The sequence below is a fragment of the Odocoileus virginianus genome, chromosome 4 (genome assembly GCF_023699985.2).
Source record: "Odocoileus virginianus isolate 20LAN1187 ecotype Illinois chromosome 4, Ovbor_1.2, whole genome shotgun sequence".
NCBI classification, from domain to species: domain Eukaryota; kingdom Metazoa; phylum Chordata; class Mammalia; order Artiodactyla; family Cervidae; genus Odocoileus; species Odocoileus virginianus.
In genome coordinates this window covers 46,226,228-46,247,745 of record NC_069677.1, presented here as the reverse complement: position 1 = coordinate 46,247,745, position 21,518 = coordinate 46,226,228, and the positions used below count along the sequence as shown (strand labels likewise).

General features: G+C 41.8%; 1 protein-coding gene and 1 long non-coding RNA gene across 20 annotated transcripts in view; one reads left to right on the top strand and one right to left on the bottom strand.

Moving 5' to 3' along the window:
- B3GALNT1 (beta-1,3-N-acetylgalactosaminyltransferase 1 (Globoside blood group)) overlaps nucleotides 1-17,817 on the bottom strand; it is a 29,868-nt gene extending 12,051 nt beyond the window's left edge. For 7 of the 19 annotated variants that reach the window (XM_070466486.1, XM_070466485.1, XM_070466487.1 and 4 more), the window contains exons 1-2: nucleotides 16,872-17,134; nucleotides 13,848-13,935 (exon numbers count right to left, since the gene is read on the bottom strand). Coding sequence is in view for 3 of the 19 variants with exons in the window: in XM_070466497.1 (XP_070322598.1) it covers nucleotides 17,146-17,400 (255 nt within the window). In the remaining 16 variants the exon portion in view is untranslated. The other 12 variants (XM_070466491.1, XM_070466492.1, XM_070466489.1 and 9 more) reach the window with 6 other exon arrangements.
- On the top strand, nucleotides 17,344-19,156 carry LOC139034757 (uncharacterized). The gene is made up of 2 exons (XR_011487300.1): nucleotides 17,344-17,420; nucleotides 18,246-19,156. It is a non-coding gene; the product is annotated as an uncharacterized lncRNA (long non-coding RNA).
- Nucleotides 19,157-21,518: the final 2,362 nt, after the last annotated feature.

The window sequence follows — 21,518 nt, the reverse complement described above, 5'->3', positions numbered from 1 at the left end:
AAATCCAAGAAAAAAATCATACGAGATAATCATATTGGATTTATCCCCAGGTCACAAGGATGGTTCGATGTATGCAAATCAATCAATGTGATACACCACATCAACAAAAGAAAAGAGAAAACCACATAATCATTTCAACAGAGGTGGAAAAAGCATCTGATAAAATTCAACATCCAGTCATAACAAAAACTCTTATCAAAGTGGGTGTTAAGGAAACACATCTCAATATAATAGAAGCTGTTTATTACAAGCCCAAAGTCAACATAATACTCAACAGTGAAAAGCTAAAAGCCATCCCTCACTAAGATCTGTAATAAGACAAGGATGCCCAGTCTCACCACTTCTATTCAGCATAGTATTGGAAGTTCTACCCACAGGAGTCAGACAAGAAAAGGATACAAAAGGTACCCAGATTAGAAACGTGAAAGTGAAAGTGAAGTCGCTCAGTCATGTCTGACTCTTTGCCACCCCATGGACGGTAGCCTACCAGGCTCCGTGGTCCATGGGATTTTCCAGGCAAGAATACTGGGAGTAGGCTGCCATTTCCTTCTCCAGGGGATCTTCCCAACCCAGGGGTTGAACCCGGGTCTCCTGCATTGCAGACAGATGCTTTACCATCTGAACCACTAAGGAAGCCCCCAGATTAGAAGGGAAGAGGTAAAACTGTCATTACAGGCAGATGACATGATTCTATATATAGAAAACCCTAAAGACTCCACACAAAAACTACGAGATCAACACACTCAGTAAAGTAACAGGATACAAAATTACCATACAGAAATCTGCCGCATTTCTTTACACTGGGCTTCTCTGGTGGCTCAGTTGATAAAGGATCTGCCTGCAATGCGGGAGACCTGCATTTCTTTACACTCACAGTGTGACTTTTAAAATCACATAAAAAACAAACAAAAAAACTTTGACCAAGGAGGTTAAAGACTTACACGTGGAGAACTCTAAGACATTGATAAAAGAAACTGAGGCTGATTCAAAGAAATAAAAAGAAAGTTCATGCTTTTGGACTGGAAGAATTAATATTGTTAAAATGACCATACTTACCCAAAGCAATCTACAGAACTAATGTTATCTCTCTTAAATTACACATGACATTTTTCACAGAACTAGAAAAAAGAATCCTAAAATTTATGTGGAATCATAAAAGACCCAGAATTGCCAAAACAATACTGAGGAAAAAGAACAAAGCTGGAGGCTTAACCCTCCCAGGCCTCAGGCAATATTACAAGGTGACAATAATCAAAACAACACAGTATTGGCACAAAAATAGATATATGAATCAATGGAACAGAATAGAAAGCCCAGAAATAAACCTATACACCTGTGGTCATTGAATCTTTGACAAAGGGAGCAAGAATAAAATATAGTATGGAGGGAAAACAGTCTTTTCAGCAAATTGTGTTGAGATAGCTGGAAAGCTGCATGTAAACCAAAGAGATCAGAACACTCCCTCATATCATACACCAAAATAAAACTCAAAACAGCTTAAAGACTTAAATATAAGTGAAGTGAAAGTTGCTTAGTCATGTCCAGCTCTTTGCAACCCCGTGGACTGTAATCTATGGAATTCTCCAGGCCAGAATACTGGAGTGGGTAGCCTTTCCCTTCTCCAGGGGATCTTCCCAACCGAGGGATTGAACCCAGGTCTCCCACATTGCAGGTGGATTCTTTACCAGCTGAGCCACAAGAGAAGTCCAAGACATGACACAATAAAGCTGGTAAAAGACAACACTGGCAACACATTCTCTAACATGAACTGTAGCAATGTTTTCTTAGGTCTGTCTCCTAAGGCAATAGAAATAAAAACAAAAATAAATGAATGGGATCTAATTAAACTTACAAGTGTTTGCAAAGAAAGGAAACTGTAAACAAAATGCAAAGACAGACCCCAGACTGGGAAAGATATTTGCAAATGATGCAACTGACAAGGGCTTAATTTCCAAAATACATAAACTGCTCACACAACTCAATAACAAAAAAAGGAAACCCAATCCCAAAATGGGCAGACCTAAATAGACATTTCTCTAATAAAACACACAGATGGCCAATAGGCATATGAAAAATGTCCAATTTTGCTAATTATTAGAGACTGCAAGCCAAAACTGCAATCAGGTATCACTTCAACAGGTCATTAGAAAGTCTATACATAACAAATGCTGAAGAGGTGTAGAGAAAAGGGAACCCTCAACACTGCTGGTGGGAATGCAAATTGGTACAGCCACTATAGAAAGCAGCATGGAGGTTCCTTACAAAACTAAAAATAGAGTTACAATATGATCCAGCAACTCTACTCCTTGGTATATATCCAGAAAAAACCTCTAATTTGAAAAGAAACCTGAAGCCCAGTGTTTATAACAGCACTATTTACAACAGCCAAGACATGGAAGCAAACTAAATGTCCACCAAAAGATGAATGAATTAAAAATAAAATGTGGAAAATTATCAGCCATAAAAAAGAATAAAATAATGCTAGCTACAGCAACCTGAATGGACCTAGAGATTATCACACTAAGTGAAGTCAGAGAAAGATAAATACCATATGACATTATTTATATGTGGAATCTCAAAGAGGATGCAAATGAACTTATTTACAAAACAGAAACAGCTTCACAGACATAGAAAACAAACTTATGGTTACCGAAGGGGAAGAGGGATATGAGATAAATGAGGAGTTTGGGATTGGCGGATACAAACAACTCTGTGTAAAGCAGATAAACAACAAGGTCTTACTACATAACACAGAGAACTATATTCAATATCCTGCCTGCTCAGGCTTGTCCTCAGTCGTGTCTGACTCTTTGCGCCTCTTTGGACTGTAACCCACCGGGCTCCTCTGTCCCTGGGATTCTCCAGGCAGGAACACTGGAGTGGGCTGCCGCTTCCTCCTTCAGGGCATCTTCCTGACCCAAGAATCGAACCTGCGTCACCTGCGGCTCCTCCATTGGCAGGTGGATTCTTTACCACTGAACCACCTGGGAAGCCCATATTCTCTAAGTACTGACGTGGAATATATACAAGGGAAGAAGTATAGAACAAAGTTTATGATATGTTAACTTTTGTGTTAGAAAGAAGAAATAAAGCAAACATTTGTATGCACATAAGAAAAACAAAGTCAAGACACACATCCAGTGAACAGAGAGGAAGAGGGTGGAGAAGAAAGAAAGGGAAGAGCACTCCTTTTTGTACTACTTTGTTACACTACTTGCTATCACTTTGTTAGATATCACTCAATCTAACTTTGTATTACTTTGTAATATTACTTTTACATTAACAATTCAATATTACTAAGTAACAATGTAATATAACAATGTAATATTAGTAACAATTAATTACTAATATTATGGGGCTTCCCTTATAGCTCAGTTGGGAAAGAATCTGCCTGCAATGCTGGAGACACGGGTTCCATTCCTGGGTCGGGAAGATCCCCTGGAGAAGGAAGTGGCAACCCACTTCAGTATTCTTGCCTGGAGAATCTCATGGACAGAGGAGCCTGGGAGGCTATACTCCATGGGGTTGCAAGAGTCAGACATGACTTAGCAACTAAACCACCACCACTAATATTATAATTAGTAATTGTAATAGTATATTGCTACATTACATCATTATTTATACATATTTTAAATATTATTTTGATTCTTAGGATACATGAATACATTACAATTCAAAACAAGGAAAATAAAAAATTACCCTCCCCATTTAAAAAAGTGCTGCATCTAAGAATGCATGGGGTATAACTAAAACAATCCTTACAGAAAATTAACTTTTAAAAAATAATGGACTTAAAAAAAAAAGTAGTATTATTTTATATATTTTTTGTATCTATGTGATATATTTTCACTGGCATATAGTTTACATACAGTAAAGTTCATCATTTTTATTGTACTATTCTGTAAGGTTTTTTTTATTAGTAGGGTTTTATTTATTTATTTATTTATTTTAGTTGGAGGCTAATTACTTTACAATATTGTATTGGTTTTTGCCATACATTGATATGAATCAGCCATGGATTTACATGTGTTCCCCATCCTGAACCCCCTCCCACCGCCCTCCCCATCCTATCCCTCTGGGTCATCCCAGTGCACCAGCCCCGAGCACTTGTCTCATGCATCCAACCTGGACTGGCGATCTGTTTCATATAAGATAATATACATGTTTTAATGCTATTCTCTCAGATCTTCCCACTCTCGCCTTCTCTCACAGAGTCCAAAAGACTGTTCTATACATAGTGTCTCTTTTGCTGTCTCACACAAAGGGTTATTGTTACCATCTTTCTAAATTCCATATATATGCATTAGTATACTATATTGGTGTTTTTCTTTCTGGCTTACTTCACTCTGTATAATAGGCTCCAGTTTCATCCACCTCATTAGAACTGATTCAAATGTATTCTTTTTAATGGCTGAGTAACATTCCATTGTGTATATGTACCACAGCTTTCTTATCCATTTGTCTGCTGATGGACATCTAGGTTGCTTCCATGTCCTGGCTATTGTAAATAGTGCTGCAATGAACATTGGGGTGCACATGTCTCTTTCAATTCTGGTTTTCTTGGTGTGTATGCCCAGCAATGGGACTGCTGGGTCATATGGCAGTTCTATTTCCAGTTTTTTTAAGGAATCTCCACACTGTTCTGTAAGTTTTGATGCTCATGTAACCACCAACACAATCAAGATATGAAACAGCTCCATCACAACAATCTACTAGTGTTCCTTTGTAATCAATTCTTCCCCCAATCCCCAGGCAACAACTGATTTTTTCATCCCATAGTTTTGTCTACCAGAAAGCACATAAATGAAATAATGTTATGCAGACTTTTTAGTCTGTCTTCTTTCATCAGCCTTAACAGATAACATAGTGGTTCAGAATGTAAAGAATCTGCCAGCAATGTGGGAGACCCAGGTTTGATCCCTAGAGAAGAGAATCTTTACTTCAACCCAGTTCAGAATTCTTGCCTGGGGAATTCCATGGACAGAGGAGCCTGGTGGGCTACAGTCCATGGGGTCACAAAGAGTCAGACACAACTGAGCAACTTTCACTTTCCCTATTTTAAAAACAGACTGAAAATAAATGATCTGAGGACAAAAAGTTCAAAAAATTCTGACGTTACTACTAAGAAAATAAAAGGACTAATAAGATAAAACAGAAAATAATGAAAAACAAAAAGCAATAAGCATGACCTAGCAACTAAACAATGAACAAACAACAGTAGATAAAATAAAACCCGTGTGTCTTCTTTCAGTGGAATCCGACAAGACAGTTAGAAGAAATGAACTGGATTTGTGCAGTGTATTTATTTGAACAGTTCTCAAAATTAAAATGTTGAGTACAAAATACAAGGTGAATGATTATACCATTATATATACACCATATATATTACCATTTAGATTAGCAATTGTAAACTGTACACAAGAAAGAGCGAGTTTTTACCACAATGAGGTACCATTACACGCCAGTCAGGATGGCTGCTATCCAAAAGTCTACAAGCAATAAATGCTGGAGAGGGTGTGGAGAAAAGGGAACCCTCTTACACTGTTGGTGGGAATGCAAATTAGTATAGCCGCTATGGAAAACAGTGTGGAGATTTCTTAAAAAGCTGGAAATAGAACTGCCATATGACCCAGCAATCCCACTTCTGGGCATACACACCGAGGAAACCAGATCTGAAAGAGACACGTGCACCCCAGTGTTCATCACAGCACTGTTTATAATAGCCAGGACATGGAAGCAAACCAGATGCCCATCAGCAGACAAATGGATGAGGAAGCTGTGGTACATATACACCATGGAATATTACTCAGCCATTAAAAAGAATTCATTTGAATCAGTTCTAATCAGATGGATGAAACTGGAGCCCATTATACAGAGTGAAGTAAGCCAGAAAGATAAAGACCATTACAGTATACTAACACATATATATGGAATTTAGAAAGATGGTAATGATAACCCTATATGCAAAATAGAAAAAGAGACTCAGATGTATAGAACAGACTTGTGGACTCTGTGGGAGAAGGTGAGGGTGGGATGTTTCAAGAGAACAGCATTGAAACATGTATATTATCTAGGGTGAAACAGATCACCAGCCCAGGTTGGGTGCATGAGACAAGTGCTCGGGCCTGGTGCACTGGGAAGACCCAGAGGGATCAGGTGGAGAGGGAGGTGGGAGGGGGGACCGGGATGGGGAATACATGTAAATCCATGGCTAATTCATTTCAATGTATGACAAAAACCACTGCAATGTTGTAAAGTAATTAGCCTCCAACTAATAAAAATAAATGGAAAAAAAAAAAAAGAAAGAGCGAGTTTTTAGAAGCAGCTATAAAACTATTTGTTAAAGGAACACCTTCCACAGTAAGCAGTGTGGGTGTTACTAAGAAAGAATGAAGGAGGCACGTGGGAGACATGGGAAAAAGGAGATTAGACACCAGTACTATGAAGTATGAGCACTTGTTAACTCAGGGTGATAAAAATGCAGGTTTTCTCTTATATTCATAGCTTTCTTTGTATTTCAAATTTATCCAAACATGAAAAAAAAAACCATAACAAAAATGCAATTAGACGGCTCACTTGCCATCTTGGCTGCAGCACTTAACGGGCTGCGTGACCTTGGAAAAGTTAACTTCTCAAAAGCGTCTTCTTCCAGATATAAATCAAGCATCGATACCAATTTGGTTATGATGAGGTTTACATGGGGAACACTAATTAACCAGTCAGCACTGGGGCACTCAGCAGTTCACGAAGGTGAATGACATCCAGACAAAGGCCCATACTGTCATGCCACGGAAATCCAGCTGGCCTCGCCTGAGCTCTGGAAGCAGCCCATGCCGTGACAGCCGGGGCAACTTAGGAAGGCTGAGCAGGAGGCTTGATGAACCCTGACACTGCTCTAAACCCCATGCCCAAGGGGAGGGACAGAAAGAAAAACCTAAAACAGCAGTGCATAGAAAAACACAAAAGGGCCCAACATGGACACTAGGATTATTACTGACTTCTTAATAATGTCACTTTTCATTGTCAAGAAATAAATTATATTTATAATTTTAAAATACTTTTCATCTCCTAAAAAATAAACTTGTGTTTGTATTAACTGAACAGGCATTCACCAACTAGACTAAATAATTTACACTAAGCGAAACATCTTCTCTGTCTCACAAGTCTAGCACAATGCTGGGTACACAGCAGGTTACCAGTAATTACTTGTTGATTTGGCGGTTGAGGAGAGAAGGCAGTGGCACCCCACTCCAGTGTTCTTGCCTGGAAAATCCCATGGACGGAGGAGCCTGGTGGGCTGCAGTCCGTGGGGTCGCACAGAGTCGGACACGACTGAAGCGACTTGGCAGCAGCAGCAGTTGGTGGTTGAGGTACGACAGCTCCCCAGGGGGTGCTAGTGGTAAAAAACCCACCTTCCAAAGCAGGAGACATAAGAGACGCAGGCTCGATCCCTGTGCCAAGAAGATCCCTTGGAGAAGGAAATGGCAACCCACTCCAGTACTCATGCCTGGAGAATCCCATGGACAGGGGAGCCTGAGCCTGGCGGGCTACAGCCCACAGCATGGCAGAACCGGACACGACTGAAGCAACTTAGCATTATCATCACCACGACAGCTGAAGAAAAATCTCAAATAACAGAAAAGCCCAAAAGACCTCCAGAGACAAAACAGTTGTCAGCTTCTAGATTATTAAGTATGCAAATGCATTAAATATCCAATGAAACCACCATCCTCGGAGAAGGAACTGGCGTCTCAGTTATTGAGCATAGGACTTTATGGCAGCCAAAGATGGCTGCACCTGCGTCTTACCTTGGGTGTTACAGAACCTCAAAAGGGCTGTGACCAAAAAAACTGGAAATCAAACTGTTTTTTTTTCATTCAAACTATTATTACTATTTTTTAATTGGGGTGTAGTTGCTTTACAAGTCTGTTGGTTTCTGTTGTACAACAAAGTGAATCAGCTCTAAGTATACATATATCTCCTATCTCCTCCACCTCAGCTCAGCTGGTAAACAATCCACCTGCAATGCAGGAGACTCTGGTTCAATTCCTGGGTCTGGAAGATCCCCTGGAGAAGGGATAGGCTACCCAATCCAGTATTCTGGCCTGGAGAATTCCATGGACCGATAGTCCATGGGGTTGCAAAGAACTGGACACGGCTTGGAGACTGTCACTTTCTCAACCTCGCTCCCACCCCCCATCCCACTCTCAGAGGCCGCCACAGAGCACCGGGCTGACCTCCCTGGGCTGCAGAGAGCGGCCGACCAGCTATCAAGTTCACACACAGTAGTGTACATGTGGAGAGCTGTTTAGAGTTCTTAACATACTACTGTACATTTTCTGAGAAGAGGATATGTTATGCAACGTTTCTCAAACTTACCTGAACAAAGAATCTATTTTAAATTTCACAGCCTCTGGCAAGACTAGAATTCTGCACCTCAGGAAATCCTGTCCTAGAACATCTTGTATTCACTGAACTGTGAAACTAATTTTAATAATTTAACAAATAAATATTTAAATAGTTGAAATAAAAACCAAAACAAAAGGCTGAACAAACTGGTTCAATTAGTGGAAACTGAAAAATCTTCACTGAGATACAACTGAGCAGCCCAATGACATGGCTACTATACCTCGGGCAGAACAGGCAACAATGTGTATGTCTGTTTAAGGACACCCCCCAAAAAAAGTTCTTAATAGCACACTATTCATGACAGCCCCAACCTGGAAACAACTCATGATGGAAGAAAGAAAGAAATTCAGAGAATAGCACTTCATGCAAAATGAAGACAAACGATAACCTCCCATGACACCATGGAGAATCTTTCAACCATAATGGTGAGCTAAAGCCAGGTACCTGAAGAAGAGACATCATGATGCTGTTTACACAAAGTTGAAAAGCAGGCAAAAGTAATCTATGGTGTTAGAATTCAGGACAGTGGTAACCCCTGGGAGAGGGAGGAAATACAGCTGGGAGAGTCTGGAGGGGACCTTTGGCAGTGCTGGCCATGTGCTATTTCTATATCTAGATGGTGGCTACAGGTGTGGTCACTCTAATAATTTATCTTCTAACTTGCACACTTTTCTTTTTGTACACCATACTCCAACAGAAAGGTAAAAAGAGCTTGGCTGTTCAATCAGTTATGTTTATACAGCTATCGTGTGCAATCTATGTAGGCAGTGTCCACACGATATGCTGGCCCCGGGTGTCCCAGCTATGGGAAGAGCACCAGGCACTAAGTCATGTCATCTCCAAGAGAGCCCATGATTTAAGGAGCTTTTAAGACCTCTACTGTTCACATTTAACAGGTGAGTCAACTAAGGCTTAGGGAGAGCTGACACCTTGCTCAAAGTCACAGGTTATAAACAAAGGTAAACACAGGCACGAGCAGAGGTAGAACCAAAGCCAAACAGAACTCCAAACCTCACGTTCCCGGCCACTGCCCTTCCTATCCTAGCGCATCCGCTGCAACCCCTCATGACCAGAGCTACCCTGAGCGGGATGAAACTTCTTCTAACCACTGAACCTTGAGAGAAACAGTAACGTGGCATCACAGCCTCACCATTTTTATATAGCAAGACTCAAGATGCCCATTCTCAAAACCTGACATATGCGTTATTAATAACAGTCAAATGTAATAAACTAACAATTCATGCAGGTATGGACCTTTCATTTTCCATCAGAAACATGCTGGATACAAGAAAATAAATTGGAGGCATGGGTGGAGAGATCAGGTCAAATACAAGGGTTCCAGGGAAATGGAAAAGAGCATTATGGCAATGGTATAATTATTTAAGCCAAAATAATCTGATATTCTTCCCTGGGGTGCAAAAACGTTGCTTATTTTCTGCAAAGTGAAAATTAATTTAATTATTTAAAAAACATATAAACTGTTTCTAATTACAAATGTATGTTCATCAGAGAACTGTGAATGCAAAAACAAAGACAATAAAAGCTGAAAGATAATGTTCAATTTTGAAGACAGGCGAACCCAGGGGAAAAAATAGCATATTCACTAGAAGATATAATTACAATCTAAAAAACTTTCAACAGGTTAGAAAAGAGCCAAAGCAAGATGAAATCTGGTGAAAACAAATTTACTGACCTGTGTCAGAGTTCAAAAAACCAACTGTACAAGAGAGGATGGGAGATCATTTTAACAGCAGTCGAAGTTAAGAAGACTTAAATGTTTCAGTTGAGTATGAACTCAATATGAGGAAAGGCGATGATGTAAAGGTGTAACTAGATAGTGAGGGCACAAGGGTTCTAGTTTCAACGGCTGAAGAAGGGGACAAGTTACTGAATTTTGGGCGCTGCTTCTCTCATTAGAATCTTTAAGAGAGTGGGCCACATACCTCTCAGGCCCTGTCTAGTTCCAGCAAAACAGAGACAATGTTCATTTTTATAGCTGCTGAGTCCCCAGAGTCTAGGACAGAAAGCATTCCCCAAGTGCTTGTAAATGAATGACAATGCTTACAGAAATTGTACCAGTTAATACCATAATGTGTCCTGCCAAAACACATACACACACTAAAACCCCTAATACACTCTTAGGTTCAAGAAACAGGAAAAAGTCTAGGTAAAAGGGATCATAATCCTACATATATGTTCCATTTTAAAAGGAAAACTGACAAGTTATATTTAGTGCAGAGGAAGGTTAAGGGTTTATCATCTCTCATAATAAGGACGGTATGAAGTAGTGGCTGAAGGAACTGGGGCATATTCTGTTCTGGGGAAAACAAAAGCTTAGAAGGACCATGATAGATGCTTTCAGATACTTTGAACAATACATCAGTGTAACTCTGGAAGGCAGATGGAAGCCCAAGGATAAAAATCAGTGGGAAGATTCAGTACAGATGACGGTACTAGAATGGGCTGCTCCTCACCAACAGAAATCCTGAAGCGGTAGGTAGGAATTTTCAAAGATTAATTCCTTACTGAGTTTTATGTTATTTTAGATAACTTCTAAGGTCCCTTCCAACTTCAAGATTCCATGCCTTTGCTATTCATGTTTAAAATGTAGTATATAGAGGAGTTCTCTGGTGGTCCAGTGGCTAAGATTCCCCACTCCCAATGCAGGGGACCCAGGTTTGATCCCTGGTCAGGGAACTAGATCCCGCATGCCGTTAACTAAGCCCGAGGATAGCCAAATAAATAAATAAATGTTAAAAATAAGATGTAGTATATAGAAAAGGTTTCGTTTTGCATAACAGTTTAAAGTTATTCCATTTTTAAGAATGGACTAGAAGTACAATGAGTTTAAGAAAACCATTCGTAATAAGCATAACTGTGGTTGTTATACAGTTTTAGGTAGACAGTGAGTATAAACACCTAAAGCTTCATTATCATCTCCCCATTCTGCCCTTGCATGCCCTGCAGGTGGCAGCAGTATTACCTTCAGATACTCAGATGTGTGGGAGGAATACCCTTTATTCCAGCCTCATTAGAGAAGCCTCCAGTCTCCTGCTTATTGAGGTAGAAGACGCCTGAGCTTTTAAAAACATGTTTTAAAAAGGCATGTACTGTTTATAAACAAGGTATTTTAGTGTAGGAATAACAACAGAAGGGAATACAGCACTCTGCAACCATGGGCTCCACTAACTTTTGATTAAAAATGTTAAAAAAAAAATTTCAAAAAGTTCCCAAAAGCAAAACTTGAATTTGCCATGTGCACTGGCAACTATTTATGTATCATTTACCTTGTATTTACAAATAACAAAACTAAATGTTATATTTTACATAACGTTTATATTACATATTAGAAGTAACCTAGAGATGATTTAAAGTATATGGAGGATGTGCATGGATTATATGCAAATATTATGCCATCTTAAGGACTTGTGATGGATTTTGGTATCTTAGGGAGCTCTAGAACTAATCCCCTGCAGACAGAGGACATCTATATTTTACAGATTTCTGTGGTTGTGGAGTGTAGGATCTTTAGGCTTAGAAAGATGAAGAGCAATTAGAAGTAGCAGGACCTGCCAATTTGCAATTTTCTCTTTGCTTTTCATTTGCAATCTTCTCTTTGCTTCTGCCCTATGTGCAACTGTATCCAACACACACACACACACACACACACACACACACACACACACACAGAATGTACTTTTTGTAATTTGCAATACATGTTAGAATTTTAAGCAGAGTTTAAAACTTTAAAAAATTTTTTTAATTTTTTTAATTGAAGTATAGTTGATTTACAATGTTGTCAGCAGGGTTTGTTTGTTTTAAGGTTAAGTGGACTTTTGGGCAATTTACAAAGCACATTTCACAACATGGTAAAATGGGTGTCACCATGTCATTTTTTCAGAGACCAGTGCAGCCCAAGAACAGGTGGACCTGGAACCCAAGCTCAGGTTTAACTCTAAATGCTATATCCCTTCTCCAGAGCACAGCACCTGTAGAAGAGCCCAACCTCACACCCAACCTCACAGCCTTTCGAGATTCCAGTGCAGGGAGCAAGGTGTACAAAAAAGTTGACACAACTCTGCCCCGAGTGGTGGGCAGTCTGAGGGAGTCACATGACAGAGTAGCCTGTGGGAAGAAGCAACAGGATAACCAGGTCCAGAAAAGCTAGGAAAACTGGAAGTGTAGCAAAGACTGAGTAGCAAGTAGCCTGTGCGGCAAAGGCTGAGTAGCAAGTCAGGCAGAGTAGCACCAAGGCTGACCTGACAGCTTGGCTGCCTGCTTCTATTTTGTTAGAGCTTCACTCATTGGAGGAGGACGGTGAAAGCTGCTCTAGCTACTACTTCTTCCCACTGTGGCCCTAGATGAGGAGTATTAACAGATCTCTTGTCACTCTTGTCTGTCAAACCAAGTTACCACTTCCCTTGTCCTTAGCTATTTGAATGTATTTCATTCACCCATTTAATACACTGGACCTATGATAGCGACTGGGCTGCCTGGCCCTCAAGTTTCAGACACAATGCAGAGTGTAGAGGAAGGTTCACAACTCCAAGTTTCAGACTGCACAGTATGAGCAAAGCCCATCTGAAGAAGATGGAGGAAGACCCCCTACAAGTCACTTCTAGCTTTGCCATGCCTTCCCTTCTCTTCTAATTCACAATGTATCAAAAGCTCTGGTTGCAAAAGCAAATCAATATTTATTATATGCAACATTTTACTAAAATGAAATCAATGCTCATAGTCTCAAAAAAGATATATGCTAAAGAGCCTGCTATTAAACTGATTGCAACTCTTGAATCTGTTGTGCCAGGCCATTTAAAAGCACCCTGTTTGACTCTTCCATTGTGAATCTCATTCATGAAGCTGTAGCGTGGGTACCTACTACACAGTGAGCAGGGATGAACAATGATAGATGTTAGAGATGCAACAGAAAAGCGTATTTGGCCTGGACATTATATGGTGGCAGAAGGAATAAAGGCATTTCCTAAAACGGAGTTCTACCTGTATTATCCAATAGTGAACAGAACAGAGCTGGAGACCGGGCATAGAGACAAGGCAAATCAGGTGAAAGGGAAGAAAAAAACAGAATTATTCAATGGAGTATGTTTTTCAGGGATAAAGAGAGTTGAGTCCGATCTTGAGTTGAACATGACCACTAATTTCAGTATATATAGCTATGTTTTTCTGAGATACCATGGTGTTTTATGATGATTTTATATATATATATATATACACACATACATATATCTTTATATAATCTTAAATGGTTTAATTGAGCTTAACTCTTTCAACTCCTGGAATCTTTTAGGGAAAGAAATACATTAGAATACACAACAAAACTTGCAGCTGCATAAATGATCCTTAAAATCTCATAAAGGAGACTATTATATGCAATTTTAACCAATATGGATAATTTCTCAATTAAAATAAGATGGGCTTACCTGTAGAATTTCACATGAGATTAAAGTACCAGCTGAAGTGTTTTGTTTTCCATATCCCATGCTTAATTACAAGATTTGCCATGAACTACTGAACAGAAGAACAGAAAAGGAATATATTACAGTCATAACTTAACAACATTGGGCATGATAACATCTAAAATTAATGTTCTACGAACTTATGGTTGCAGGGGGAAGGGGAGGGATAGTTGAGGAGTTTGGGATCAACACACTGCTATATTTAAACTGGATAAGCAACAAACACCTATTCCTGTAAGAACATGGAACTCTGCTCAATGGTATGTGGCAGCCTGGATGGGAGAGGAGTTTGGGGGAGAATGAATTCATGTATATGTATGTCTCAGTCCCTTTTTTTGTTCACCTGAAACTATCACAACATTGTTAATCAGCTACACCCCAAAACAAAATAAAACATTTAAAAAATTAGTAAAATTAATGTTCTATACCTATTATCAACATTATTTTCATTTCTGTTAAAGCTTTGATCCTCTCTTCTTCCTCCTTGCTCTCAAATCACTTCATGCATCTCATCTGATTTATATTTGGCCACTGTCTTGATCACTACAAACAAAGCTAGTGAAAGTGATGGAATTCCAGCTAAACTACTTCAAATCCTAAAAGATGTTACTGTGAAAGTGCTGCACTCAATATACCAGCACTCAAAATTTGGAAAACTCAGCAGTGGCAACAGGACTCGGTTTTCATTCCAATCCCAGAGAAGGGCAATGCCAAAGAATGTTCAAACTACCGCAAAATTGCACTCATCTCACATGCTAGCAAAGTAATTCTCAAAATCCTCCAAGCTAGGCTTTAACAGTACGTGAACCACGAACTTCCAGATGTTCAAGATGAATTTAGAAAAGACAGAGGAACCAGAGATCAAATTGCCAACATCCATTGGATCATAGAAAAAGCAAGAGAATTCCAGAAAAACATCTACTTCTGCTTCACTGACTATGCTAAAGCCTTTGACTGTGTGGATCACAACAAACTGGAAAATTCTGAAAGACATGGAAATACCAGACCACCTGACCTGCCTCCTAAGAAACCTGCATGCAGGTCAGGAAGCAACAATTAGAACTGGATATGGAACAACAGACTGGTTCCAAGTTGGAAAAGGGGTACATGAAGACTGATTATTGTCAACCTACTTATTTAACTTATATGCAGAGTACATCATTCGAAACGTTGAGCTGGATGAAGCACAAGCTGGAATCAAGACTACCAGGAGAAATATCAATAACCTCAGATATGCAGATGACACCATCCCTTATGGCAGAAAGCGAAGAGAAACTAAAGAGCCCCTTGATGAAAGTGAAAGAAGGAGTGTGAAAAAGCTGGTTTAAAACTCAACATTCAATAAACAAAGATCATGGCATCTGGTCCCATCACTTCATGGCAAATAGATCGGGAAACAATGGAAACAGTGACAGACTTTCTTTTCCTGGGCTCACTGCAGATGATGACTGCAGCCATGAAATTAAAAGACAGTTACTCCTTAGAAGAAAAGCTATGACCAACCTAGACAGCATATTAAAAAGCAGAGACATTACTTTGCCAACAAAGGTCCGTCTAATCAAAGCAATGGTTTTTCCAGTAGTCATGTACAGATGTGAGAGGTGGACTGTAAAGAAGGCTGAGCAGTGAGGAATTGATGCTTTTAAACTGTGGTGTTGGAGAGTCGCTTGGACTGCAAGGAGATCAAGTCAGTAAATTCTGAAGGAAATCAGTCCTCAATATTCACTGGAAGGACTGACGCTGAATCTGAAGCTCCAATACTTTGGCCACCTGATAGAAGAGCGGACTCACTGGAAAAGACCTTGATGCTGGGAAAGATTGAAGGCAGGTGGAGAAGGGGATGACAGAGGATGAGATGGTTGGACGGCATCACCAACTTGATGGACACTGAGTTTGAGCAAGCTCTGGGAGATGGTGAAGGACAGGAAGTCTGGCATGCTGCAATCCATGGGAACGCAAAGAGTCTGACACCACTGAGCAACAACTGTCTAGATAACAGGCTTTATTTTCAGGACTGAAATTACCCAACAACCATTCATTTGAATGAACTTTCTAGTTTAGGAGAAAAAAAGAGTCTTCGACTCTTATCTCTAAATAGTAAATAGTTCATTTCTCTCCACTGATACAGGTTCAAAGTATGCTTTTATCAGGTATCAATACATTTTGAGAGCAAAAAATTAGCTCCCTACCTCTGTCTAAGCTGCCTGGGGAAAAAAGGGCCAAAACACTAAGCCGTTCCCAGTACTGCAAACTCAAATCTTCCTTAACTCTAAAAACAGAAAGAAAAAAAAAAACAAACCACCCCAAAACATAAGAACAACTTGTGGCTGACAAAGCAGCCACCTCCTTACCCCTGGTACTATGTGCAGAACACAGAGAGGAAAGAAAACCATCTCTGCTTTGCAAATTTCCCTCCTAGAAAAGCAGTGAGAAGCGGAAGAGAAAGAAGGAATACGGAATGTAACTCCTGCTTCCTGCCGGTATCATTCCTTACTGCTTGAAAAAGTGAGGCTCCATTACACCTTCAAGGTTTCCTTTAAAATGACTTGTAGGTTTGCTAAGACCGCCTCTTAAAAATCACAAAGCCCCGGCCCCTAGAGCTTTCCTCCTCCCTCTGGCCAATTCGCCCGCCCATCCTTCTTAGGTCCATATTCCTCCCAATCCCTCCCCAGGAGGAACAACCCTCCCACAATTCAGCTCCTGGGCCCTTCTCCAGAGTCTGGGCAATGAATTACTCCAGGCCTGCTGGGGAATCCGACACCGAAACACCGTCCCGTCTCCTCCCCAGCCGACCCGGCCAACGAGCCACCGGCTGCTCCCAGAATGTGCCACCGAAGCGGCTCGAGGCGACGGTCTGGGGTGGGCTGCGCCCTGGGGCGGGTCAGGAAGGACAGAGGGCTCCTTCTAGCCTCCGCCTGGCCCCACCACGCAGCCCGGCGCTCCGCGATGTCGCCCACAGCCTCACAGGGCCCCATCTCCCGCGCTCACCCGGTGGGGCAGCTGAACGTCGCGGAGGCCAGAGCCCCAGGGCTCGGCTGATCGCGGTTCCACCCCAGTGGCGCTCCGAGAGAGGGCCTGAGGAGTAGGCGGCACCGCCCCGCCCGCCTCCCGGCGGAGCCGCCCGGGCCCGGGTGTCCCTGAAGAGGGCGCGGCGCGGAAGAAGCAGGTCCTAGGGCCACGCCCGCCACCCAGCCCGGGGAGTGGAGGCGGGGGGTGCTCTCCAAGGCTTCCGCTCCGGCCCAGCGCCCCTGCCCACACTCACCTCCCGCGCAGGGCGCGCACCCTGCTCCGAGGCGAGCGGGCGGCGGACTGTCCCTCCCCGCGCGCACACGCAGCCTCCCGCAGCCACACGCACGGCCGGGCGCGCGCAGACCACGCGCCGCGCCCGGGAGCCCCTCGCCAGCTCGCTCGTACGCACGCGCGGGCCCCGAATCCAGCTGGAGGGCGGCGGGCATCTGCCCCCAGCCCTCAGCGCTGGTCCGGGCGCGCGCTCTGGATCCTCGCCATCAGTTTGCATGTCACGCACCGCGGTGCTAGGTAGGCAATTTACAGTTGAGCCTAGCCGGGGTGAGTCAATGTAGTGGCCGACTTCGGGAAGGATTTCGATTTAAGGCGCGCTCCTATATGCTCTCCTAGCCCTGTTTTCAAGTTGCGTAAATGCCCGGCCTTGAGGCAATCTGGGAGGGATTTACTTATTGCAGCCCGCGCAGAGCTAGGAAGGAAAGAAGAAAGCTTGGGGAGTTCTTTTGTTCTCGCGGAAGAAATGCGCGTTTTCCTTTTAGAATCAATAGAAAACGGAGGGTGGGGATACGTCGAGGTTTCAGTGGCCCGGGGTGTGAACAGAAGTCCCTGGCGTCGCGCGCTCTGGTGAAATGCCGCTCGGTACTCTTCCTTTGCCCTGGAGAATTCAGAGGAAGTCAGTCCCACCAAACTGCTGCTCCCTGGGAGGCATGGAGAGGCTTTGAGGCGCGGGAGCTGAGTGTGCTGTTATTGAGGCGCGCCTCTGGTTGTAACTGTCTCTGGGTGACGGTTGTTGAATTAATCCAGGAATAGTATTTCCTCTCATCTCTTGGGGACCCCTAAAGTAGTGCCATCTGAAAACTGCTTCCCATTCTGTCGTATCGTGAACCGTTTGGCTGCACCATCGCGGTGTGAAAAGCTGGAAGAATAGTTCAGTGAACGCCCATGTCCATTCCTCCAAGAAATGAGTAGCTCTTAACATTTAGCTTTCTATGCTGTCTCTTGCTTAAATAAAGACAAACATTCTCCAGTGCAACCACATTAGAAACTAAATCACATCTAAGAAACTTGATAATTTGATATCACCTAATATCTAGCCCTGCTTATTTAACTTACATGCAGAGTACATCATGAGAAACGCTGGGCTGGAAGAAGCACAAGCTGGAAGCAAGATTGCCGGGAGAAATATCAATAATTTCAGATATGCAGATGACACCACCCTTATGGCAGAAAGTGAAGAGGAACTAAAAAGCCTCTTGATGACAGTAAAGGAGGAGAGTGAAAAAGTTGGCTTAAAGCTCAACATTCAGAAAACTAAGATCATGGCATCTGGTCCCATCAGTTCATGGGAAATAGATGGGGAAATAGTGGCAGACTTTATTTTTTGGGCCTCCAAAATCACTGCAGATGGTGATTGCAGCCATGAAATTAAAAGATGCTTACTCCTTGGAAGGAAAGTTAGGACCAACCTAGAGAGCATATTAAAAAGCAGAGACATTACTTTGCTGACAAAGGTTGTGGATGTGAGAGTTGGACTGTGAAGAAAGCTGAGCACCAAAGAATTGATGCTTTTGAACTGTGGTGTTGGAGAAGACTCTTGAGAGTCCCTTGGACTGCAAGGAGATCCAGCCAGTCCATCCTAAAGGAGATCAGTCCTGGGTGTTCACTGGAAGTACTGATGTTGAAGCTGAAACTCCAATACTTTGGCCACCTCATGTGAAGAGTTGACTCATTGGAAAAGACCCTGATGCTGGGAGGGATTGGGGGCAGGAGGAGAAGGGAACGACAGAGGATGAGATGGCTGGATGGCATCACCGACTCGATGGGCATGAGTTTGAGTAAACTCCAGGAGTTGGTGATGGACCGGGAGGCCTGGCGTGCTGCGATTCATGGGGTCGCAAAGATTCGGACACAACTGAGTGACTGAACTGAACAGAATATCTAGCCCATATGCAAATTTCTACAGTTGTCAAAAAAGTCTTGGTTTTATGGAGAAATAGCCCAATAAAGAGTCATGCATTCCTTTGTTGTTATGGCTGTCTGTTTTATTGGAGAATAAATAGAAAATAAATCCTCTACCTGTTTTTGTGGTATTAAGTTTTTGAAGAGTGTGAGCCAATTGTTTAAGCAGAGGATTCTTTCTTAATTTGTCTGACTTTGTTTTCCTCCTGATATCATTTAATTTTTTCTCTAAAAAATTAGACACCACTTTGCCTGTAAGCTCGAAGGAAGGTTGAGAGGTTTGATTGTTGTTGTTCAGTCACGAAGTCATGTCCGGCTCTTTGCAACCCCATGGACTGTAGAATGACAGGCTTCCCTGTCCTTCACTATCTCCTGGAGTTTGCACAAAGTCATGTCCATTGAGTCAATGACGTCATCCAACCATCTCATCCTCTGCTGCCCCCTTCTCTCCCGGTCCTCTATCTTTCCCAGCCTCAGGGTCTTTTCCAATGAGTTAGCTCTTTGAATCAGGTGGCCAAAGTATTGGAGCTTCAGTATCAGTCCTTCTGATGAATATTCAGGGTTGATTTCTTTTAGGACTGGTTGGATCTTCTTACCATCCAAGGGACTCTTAAGAGTCTTCCCTAGCACCACAATTTGAGAGCATCAATTCTTTGGTTTGATTAGATGGCAAGAACCCTTCCAAGATGGCACACAGTATGAGGTGGTCTTCTTGTTTTCCTTCAGGAAGAACATTTTAAATATTAAGCACCTGTTATTCTTATATGCATAATATTAAGTTGTACCAGTATCAGTGGTCACTGAAATCTGAAGTGTTCTCCAGATTCTCTATTAAAGTCCATTTACTCTTTTGTAGTTAATGAGTGATCAGTGGAGTGGAGACTTTGGAAATGTTTGGAGGAGAAAGTCTTAGATCCTTGCAAGGAGAACATAGGTTACAAATCTACTCACCTAGGCAGATGGAGTAATCATTTGTATTATTCTGGTACCTCCTACTTCGGATCACCTAATGTTAGAAGCCTCATTGAATTACATACTCACTTTGTTCAAAGAACAGTAAAATTCTGTACTCGGTGGAGTTTGAGCTACCTTAGAGTTCTTTTGGATGTGTGTGTGCATGCTGAGTCACTTTAGTTGTGTCCAACTCTTTGCAACCCCATGGACTGTAACTCTCCAGGCTCCCCTGTCCATGGGATTCTCCAAGCAAGAATATTGGAGTGGGTTGTCATTTCTTTCTCCTGGGGATCTTCCCCACCCAGGGATCGAACCCATATCTCTTATGTCTTCTGCATTAGCAGGCGTGCTCTTTACCACTAGCACCACCTGGGAAGCCCATTCTTATGGGTAATTCAAGGGAAAGGCTACCCACTACAGTATTCTTGCCTGGAGAATTCCATGGACTGTATAGTCCATGGGGTAGCAAAGAGTCTGACAAGACTGAGCGACTTTCAATCGCTCACTGGTGAAAAATAGTGATACTTTCTACTGGGTCTTGTGATGTATGTTTTAAGAAGTCTTGATAAAATCCAGGGGAAGTTTCCTGTATTTAACTGAGCAAACCTGAACTAAACTCCCAGTTCCACTCCAATAACAGAAACAAACCTCAAGACTATATTTTATATATATATATATTTTATATATATATATTATATATATATATATATATATATATATATATATATATATATATTTATATATATATATATATATATGTAGTTTTAGTCTGTGGCTCATATCGTAAATATCCAGGAGTGTGAGCTCGTCCATTTATGCTCATAAGCTCCACAGGGTGAGATCTGTGTCAAGTTTACACTGTATAACAATGGCCACTTCTAGTGGTTTCTCCCAGGAGAAAACTCTAAAAGAGCATCTTCTATTCCACAGACAAATGTAGGGTTCTAAACAGAGGGCCTGTATCTTCACTTTTACAATTTTTAGTAAGTTAGTCTAAGTCAGTGGATCATATCAATGGTTTTTGTTTGCATCAGCAAATGAGTGTCCGCTCATCCCTCTGCCAGTTGATCTGAATTTTATCGGAGTCAGCTTTCTAAGAGTCCAAGGCAGAAGCTAGCCTTGCGGCTTCTCTGATAGCTCAGTGGTAAAGAATCTGCTGCCAATTCAGGAGACACAGGTTAGATTCCTGGGTCGGGAAGATCCCACAGGCCTCGGAGCATCTAAGCCTGTGGGCCACATCTATTGAGCCTGTGGTCTAGAACCTAGGAACTGCAACTACTGAAGCCCATGAGCCCTAGAGCCTGTGCTCCACAACAAAAGAAGCCACCGCGATGGGAAGTCTGTGTGCTGCAATGGAGAGTTACCTCTGCTTGCTGCAACTAGAGAAAAGTCCATGCATTAATGAAGATGGAGCACAGCCAAAAATAAATAAATTTAAAAAAAAAAGAAGCTAACCTTGAAAGTTTTGTAGCATCATTT